At 50.0% G+C, this 8,199-nt stretch overlaps 1 protein-coding gene across 1 annotated transcript; it reads left to right on the forward strand.

Annotated features, from left to right (window-relative positions):
- Window positions 1-915: 915 nt before the first annotated feature.
- On the forward strand, window positions 916-4,871 carry LOC108575576 (toll-like receptor Tollo). Its single transcript, XM_017938400.1, has one exon. It carries the CDS (start codon window positions 954-956, stop codon window positions 4,869-4,871), a length of 3,918 nt encoding a protein of 1,305 aa, XP_017793889.1. The 5' UTR covers window positions 916-953.
- Window positions 4,872-8,199: the final 3,328 nt, after the last annotated feature.

Raw genomic sequence — 8,199 nt, forward strand, 5'->3', positions numbered from 1 at the left:
CTCTCTGTATACTTATATATACTTTATCTGTCTAACCGAGAAAGATAGAGAAAGACAGTGACAGAGAGCGTTTACTATAGCGTATACTCGTATTCAACCGGGAGGGAATTGAGTCGGGAACGTTGGAGGGATACATCCTGCCGGTGGTGAGGGTAAAATTGGCCGGTGGTGGGGAGAAGAGTGGGGGTAGCTGCACGCCGGCAGTCATACAGGGTGCGTGACCGTCGATAGAATAGGGATTCGGAGTCGGAGTCAGTTGCTGTCCGACGTTCTTAGTGGAATGTCGTCGCGCCTGCTTCGCTCTCCGTCGTTCACTTGTCGTACACCGTCGTGCAAGTAGTTTCTCACGAGGTGTTCGATAGCTCTTCTCCAAGTAAACGTCACCTAACCATCTCTATGTATACACGTGTACATATAAACGCATCTTCGGTGATCGGGTGTATCGGTAGTAGTGTCACAGTGGGCATGACCGATCGGTGTTTACGCTGTTCGTACAAGTACAACGTCGTTGGGCAGCGTGATTGGATAAGTTCGAGCAGTAGTCCCCTCGTTTAAGTGTTCGTTCGTCAGTGGTGAGAATCTCGTCCCTGCCGACGGGCAGAGATATCGAGAGAAAGATAGGATAGAGAAAGAACAAGGATACGCGCGCGGCGTTGCTATTGTATCAGCGATAAACGCGGCGAGGATCGAGAGAAGCTGCTCTGCTTTCTCGAACGGTTAGATTCTCGAGTAAATTCTCCGAGAACGCGGAGAAGAATAGATACGACGAATCGCGGTTCGTAAGCGAGATAGAGTGGTTGGTGCAAGTGCGGAGAGTGTGAACTATGAGTGCGTGACGACGACTACGGTAACGCTACGACGGTGGTTTAGCGTTCACGGGGACGATCAGACGGCGCAAACGAAATCGCCGAAGTTAGCGTTGGTGTTACGATCGCATCCTCGCCTAAGGAGAAATGGAGTCGAAGTCGCGGCTTTGTAAAGTGACCGTGGTGGGAACGATCGTCTGGTGTCTGTTTTTCAACGGTCGGCCGGCACACGGCCGTAGCATCACCAGTCTCGAGGCACCGAGCGGCTGCGAGTGGAAAAAGGACGGAGAAGACGGGGAAAAAGCGCTCGCCTGTAGGGTTAGGACTATCGCCAACGTGCCCGGCCTAATTGGCAATCTCTCGGCCATTCAAGTGGACTCGATCAGTTCTTTAGCCTTGGAATGCAGTGACGTGTTGTTCTTCGAGAGCCAAATCGACGGTCCTCACGGATTCTTCTCGCCGTTGCCACGTTTGGAGAAACTTCGCGTGGATTACTGCAAGATTCGTTATCTACCAGGCGGTGTATTCGCGTCCGCGCACAATCTCACCAGTTTGTCGCTGAGAACGCACAACGGCGATTGGTCAGCGATGACGCTAGAGCTGCACAGAGATTCTCTACGCGGTCTGCCGCATCTTCAGCATCTCGATCTGGCCGACAACAATCTATGGACTCTGCCGACCGAATTACTCTGCCCGGTACAGAGACTCGCCACACTGAATCTGACGCGCAACAAGTTACAGGATATCGTTTCCCTGGGATTCTCCAACTGTACGCCTAGTTTCAAGGTGCTAGACCTGAGCAACAACGATCTCAGCAACCTACCGGATCGCACGCTCAGCAATCTGCCGAACCTAACAGTACTGAAGCTGCAGGAGAACGTGATATCTTCCGTGGACGATCACGCTCTAGCCGGACTAACCGCGCTTCATTCTCTTAACATGTCCAGTAATCGTCTGGTCGCGTTACCGCCGGAATTATTCACGGAAACGAAAGAACTGAGGGAGTTGATTCTCAGCAATAATTCGCTGGCAGTGTTGGCGCCTGGTTTATTGTACACTCTGGACGAGCTGCAAGTGTTGGATCTAAGCAGCAACGAGCTGACAAATCTATGGGTGAATCGAGAAACGTTCTCACGGTTGGTTCGCCTACTGATCCTCGATCTCTCCTTCAACGCGCTCACGAGGATCGACGGCCACGTGTTCAAGGGTTTGTACAGCCTGCAGATCCTGAAACTCGAGCACAATCAGATCGAGATATTGATGGACGGTTGTTTCGGTTCCCTGACCAATCTACACTCGTTGACGTTGTCGCACAATCACATAGCCAGGTTCGATCCGGCGCACACGATCGGCCTTACCACGCTCGGCCAGCTCTTCTTGGACACGAACGAACTGAAAACCATGCACCGACACGTGTTCGACAATCTAACCGGTCTTCAGGATCTCTCTCTGAGCGGAAACTATCTGACGGAGATCCCGTACGCGGTTCGCGTGCTTCGCTCTCTGAAGACGCTTGACCTTGGCAACAACCACGTGTCGAGAATCGAGAACGACTCGTTCGCCGGTTTGAGCGAACTGTACGGTCTACGTTTGGTCGACAACAAACTGGAGAAAGTGTCCCGCGAGGCGTTCGCCGAGTTACCCGCGCTCCAAGTGCTCAACCTGGCGAACAATTACATCCGTCACGTGGAGCAGAGCGCGTTCGCGAGCAATCCGGTGTTGCGCGCAATCAGGCTGGACGGAAATCAGCTAACCGAGATCCGCGGCGCGTTCACCAGCCTCTCGACCTTAGTATGGCTGAACGTGTCGGACAATAAGCTGCTGTGGTTCGACTACAGTCATCTGCCGGGCAGCATAGAGTGGCTGGATATACACGCGAATCAGATAAGCGAGCTCGGGAATTATTACACGGTGCGGAACACGCTGCATATAAAGACGCTGGACGCGAGCTACAACCAGATCAGCGAGATCGCCGAGGCGAACGTGCCCGACAGCGTGGAAACGTTGTTCCTCAACAACAACAAAATACGGACAGTCGCGGCCGGTACCTTCCTGCACAAGGCTAATCTGCAGAAAGTGGTGTTGTACGGGAACGAGATAAGAAAACTGGACGTGGCGGCGTTAGCGTTGCAAACTGTACCGAAGGACGTCGAGATGCCGCAGTTCTACATCGGTAACAATCCGATTTTGTGCGATTGCACAATGGAATGGTTGCCGCGGATCAACGAGATGACACCGCTCCGACAGCATCCGCGTGTTATGGACCTGGACTCGGTCACGTGCGACATGGTTCACGCGAGGGCGACACCGCGACGACCGTTGCTGTCGTTGAAACCGAAAGACTTCCTCTGTCAATACGACGCGCATTGTTTCGCCCTGTGCCATTGTTGCGACTTCGACGCGTGCGACTGCGAGATGACTTGCCCGAACAATTGTTCCTGTTATCACGACCACAGCTGGCTGAGCAACGTGGTAGACTGCTCGAACGCCGGCTACAAACAAGTCCCCGAGAGGATTCCCATGGACGCCACCGAGATCTATCTAGATGGAAACGAACTTGGCGATCTGGGCAGCCACGTGTTCATAGGGAAACGTAGGTTGAAGGTGTTGTACCTGAACAACAGCGGTATATCTGCCATTCACAATTGCACGTTCAACGGTGTAGCCGCTCTGCGCGTGTTACACCTGGAGGATAATTCGCTGAGAGAGTTACGCGGCTTCGAGTTCGATCAGCTGGAGCACATGTCCGAGCTGTATCTGGATCACAACGCGATCGCGACTGTGGGCAACACCACGTTCAAGAAGATGAAGAATCTCGAGGTGTTGAGATTGGACAGCAATCGTATCGTCGATTTTCGCCCGTGGGAAGCGCTGCCGAGCGTCGGAGATAGCGCGAAAGTAGCTTTGGAGGGCAACGCGTGGAGCTGCGAGTGCAGCAACGCGGCTAAATTACGCGGCTGGCTTGCGGAGCATCGCGGGGATCCGGAGAAGATGTACTGCCGCGACGGCGTCGAGACTCTGGCGCAGGCTATGAAGCGTTGCGGCGATCCGTCTACCGAGGCTGTGAGCCGTGGCATTCAGGAAATCCCTCTGCTAGGTGGTAACTTCGTGCCGCTTTTAGCTGGCGCCTTGGTGGCTGTGATCACGATCTGCCTCATCGTCGCCCTCGCCTTCGCTTTCCGGCAGGACGTTCGCCTATGGGCTCACGCTCGTTACGGTCTCCGTCTTGGCAAAATGACCACGCCGCCGGACGAGGAACGAGACAGACTGTACGACGGTTATATCGTGTACAGCGAGAGGGACGAGGATTTCGTCTCGAGATTCTTGGCCGCGGAATTGGAACAATCCGGCCTGGCTCTTTGTCTGCACTGGCGTGATTTGCCACCGGCCAGGCCGCAAGAAGCCGTACCACCGGCTGCAGCCGCCGCCAAACGCATAGTGATCATCTTCTCGCCGGTGTTCATGGTGAACGAGTGGCAGCACGCGGAATTCCGCGCAGCTTTGAGAACCGCGTTGGAGAACATTCGTCCTACCTCGAGAAAGAGACGCGTGTTGGTGTTGTTGGCTACAGAAGCGCCAGCCCATGATCCGGAACTGCAGCTGTTACTTCAGACGTGTACAGTGGTGATCTGGGGCGAGAAGAGGTTCTGGGAGAAGCTACGTTTCGCTATGCCCGACTCCGTTGGCAAACGGCGAGACAGCAAAAAGGTGAACGACCGAAATCGCAAACCGGCGCGTTACACGGCCGCACCGTCCGCCGGTGACGTGTGGACCAAGCCTAATGGCGTTTTGGTCGCACCGGTGCACGCACCCACGCCTACGCCCACGCAGTCCACGTATGTCAGCTCGGCGTCCAGCAGGACCGAGGACGAGGATAGTGGCGCTGAACACCAGCATCAGCATCAACACGGTGGTTACAGCGCGTTGCATACAGGAAACGCGCGGCCAGTCAGCCTGTCCTCAAGGGGCAGCCATCTTTACAGCACCATACCGGAACCACCGGTGCCAACTGCACCTCCTGGTGAGGTCACGCATCCAGTCAATCCTCGTACTTACTTCGTCTAGTATAGACGGTCAGGGTCGGTCGCGCGACCATCCACTATTCACCATGTCAGAGGCTGGACTCTGATGGAGCCTGCGATGTAAAAAAACAAAACGTTTTCGCTGTAGAACCGTACGAGAGAGAGTGAGAGAGAGAGAGAAAGAAAGAAGGTATGGTTGTGTAGGGTTATTTGTACAGTTTCGTTCGTTGCTCGCGATGGACCAGCAGCCAGCGTTCGATGATTCCGCGTCTAGTGTGTTGGTCCGTTTGCTCTTTCACAAGAGAAATCGGTTGACTAGGGGAGAGATCCGCCACGGTAAACCAACGGAAGGATCGTGATTTCCGCGGAGGTGCGGGGTTTTTTAAATGGGGGGATGTATGTTGTGTGCCGGGAGTGCAGCCTCGCGAGAAAGTGCTTTCCAGAGGACGCGGGGCCCTCTCGAAATCTTTCGTTCACCTCGACGCGTACGAGCGTGAAGTTGATCGACGATAAATCGAGAGATTCTTTGTAACTGTTACTACGCTCTTACATAGGACAGACACAAACATGAATACATACACACACGTGATCGAGTCATTATTTTTACGTAAGAGAGACATAGAAAATTCTTCAACAACGATGAGAATTTTCTTTTTCAGACACTTCACGATTACTACGTGTATATACCACGCGAGGAGCAAGCTTTAGGTGATAACACGTGGTAGTCAATGGGGACATAGATTCTAATTATTATTTTCGTCTCGCTCGTTTATGGGCCTAATGAGAAACACACACACACACAGATACACATACAATCACTTCCAGATATATTCGGACACTGTGCAAGCTCGTTTTTTTGGTTAATTATGAAATGATTATATCGATCCTTTTTAGTTGCGAAATTTCATTTATCGTACTTCAAGATTACGCATTCTTAATTTCACGTGACACTGTCATACGAATTAGTCGAATTTTATCACAGTGGGAATATTTTTGGGAGTAGCAGCGGCACGCGGATAGTTAAAAAGAAACCGCGAAAATTCGAGGTAGATCGTTGTACAGAATTATTCTTCTACTTCTTCTTCGTTGCTGCACGACGACCATCAGAAAATTCGCGTGTGCATCTTGTTCGATTTGGACGCGGAGAAGAGGTGGGAAAAAGGCCGCAGCGGGGCTCGAACTCGAAATTCTCCTCGACACCGGTACTCTCTCGTGACGTCGAGAGTTTTCGATCACGCTTGAAAAATAACTCTTTCTCGGCCGTGTGCCGGTTCGTCGTAACTGGCGGGCCGCCGGTTTCACCGCGACCAACCGCACACCTCGATCGATCGATCGCGATGCGACCCGCCAAGCTTTTTCGCCTTCTTCCGCCGACGATACTTTCGCGTTATTTATTTTCCAGTTCGTCCACGATTTCGTTCATCACTCCCTCTCCCGTGATTTCGTTTCTCTTCTTCCACATCGATTCAACGACCTTTCTTTCTTTCGTTTTCTATACTTCTCGACTCCGTTTATTTTTCTTCCCGTTCGTTTTAAACAAGTCCTATGTGATATATGTATATGTGTACGTTTACGTGTAATTTTGTTCTGCGGCGAAATTTGCGAAAGGAGAAACATCAAGTTGCTACGACGACGTGTTTTGTTCGAAACAGTTTCTTTTAAGTTTGACAAAGATATCGACAGTATTTTCTTTAGTTATTTCTCGTTTGCTCAGAATAAACGGCAGACGTTCTCTTTCCTCGTTTCGAACAGAACGGGAAACGGTGTTTTCACTTCGAGTATTTAAACAAGAAATTCCTCGGAATACAGAAAAATGAGGATAGCGTGAGTTAAAGAACGATCGAACACACTCCTCTGTATCGCGCGAAAATTCGAACTCACCCCATTCTCGTGCCTTCGAACACAGCCATCGGCAAGATCGAAGAAAATCGTCGGCGGCAGCTGGATGTTTCTCAAGATGCGAAAGGGAGCTCGTGTGTTTAGTTCCGAGATTTCATTTTATTTCCAAGACCTTCGTTTACCTTAGCGATCGAGCGATTCCCTAGCTTCAGTGGCGTTATTTTATATTTCGTTCGAACCGATACGATATCACGATCGAACTCTGGATCGTCCAAGTGTCCTCGATCGAAGACAGAGAGAGGAGAGAAAAGACGAGAATGATACGTGTAACGGCGGCTTACGCTCCTGTATCTCGTAGAACGAGCTCTCTTCTTCGTACTAATAATCGTATATATTTTTTTTCCTCGTTCGAGATACACGAGCGACTCGCGCCTCTTCTAGTTTCTCATTCCCAGTCGTTCGTTCGTCAATTCGTTAGTTAGAAAGGGGATAATTAAATCGAACGATGTGTGTGAGAGAGAGAGAGTAAAGGAGAAAAATCGTGTGTGCAAATGTGGCAAGGAAGCGAGAAAAGAAGAAAGATACGTGTTGAGAGAATGTTTGAAAGATAGAGATAGAGAGAGAGAGTGAAAAGACAGGAGACGTCTAGCGAGACACCTCGTTCCTAAGATTCACGACTGTCTTTTGGAAAAAGCAACGGTCGCCAAACGCTTATTAGTTTGTAAGTAATAAAAAGAAAAAGAGAGAAAAAGAGAAATCCTCCTTGTAAATACTGTGTATAATCTAACGTTGTAAATAACTCACGCACACTTCTCGAGCACATCAAGGTGGGCCAGCCTATATATAGGACTTAACTGGTCTCGTACAGTCGAGAGAGACGAGCCCTCGGATTCTCTTTCAGAAACTTGCGGATTTATTGATTGTATTGTATTGTTGTAAATACGCTCATCGGATCACGCATATTATATATATTGTATTCACGGTCTGTTACGTGATTATTAAATTAATTGCAAACTTTCCATTTCAGCAAAGAACCATGAGAAAAATAAACACGTTTGTTTTGTAAAAAAAAAAAACAAAAAAAAAACAAAAAAGACAACCGAGTTCAGTGAGAGAATCTATTTTACCCTCTTCTTTTTTTTCTCCAACGTTCCTTTTGTCACTTCACCTTCTTCGTGTGAAAACCCCGTTCGGGTCAGCGGACGCGAGAGTAACTCGAAAGTTTTCCATCGAGGAAGCTCGAACTTTGACGTTCTTCGCCAACTCGTTTTAATTCGCCCGACACTAATAGCTTTCTCCTTGTTCCCACACCTCTGTCAAATGTGGCTCCTCTTTTCACCAACCTGCTCCTTTTTCTGATCACTTTTCTTATCCTTCTTTTTTTTTTTTTTCAATTCCTTTGAACGTCCACGTTAGCGGATCCAAGAAGATTATCAATATATCGGCGCGACGATTGTTCTCATCTTCGTCCCCTCTACGTACTTTTTCCACGTTGCGAGGTGGAAACAGAGGAGGAAAACGGGCTTATTAAT

Source organism: Habropoda laboriosa, unplaced genomic scaffold, assembly GCF_001263275.1.
Source record: "Habropoda laboriosa isolate 0110345459 unplaced genomic scaffold, ASM126327v1 scaffold186, whole genome shotgun sequence".
Taxonomy (NCBI): Eukaryota; Metazoa; Arthropoda; class Insecta; order Hymenoptera; family Apidae; genus Habropoda; species Habropoda laboriosa.

Bases quoted from the DNA above. Each gene is read 5' to 3' on its own strand.
- LOC108575576 (XM_017938400.1), top strand. From the start codon at position 954: ATGGAGTCGAAGTCGCGGCTTTGTAAAGTGACCGTGGTGGGAACGATC.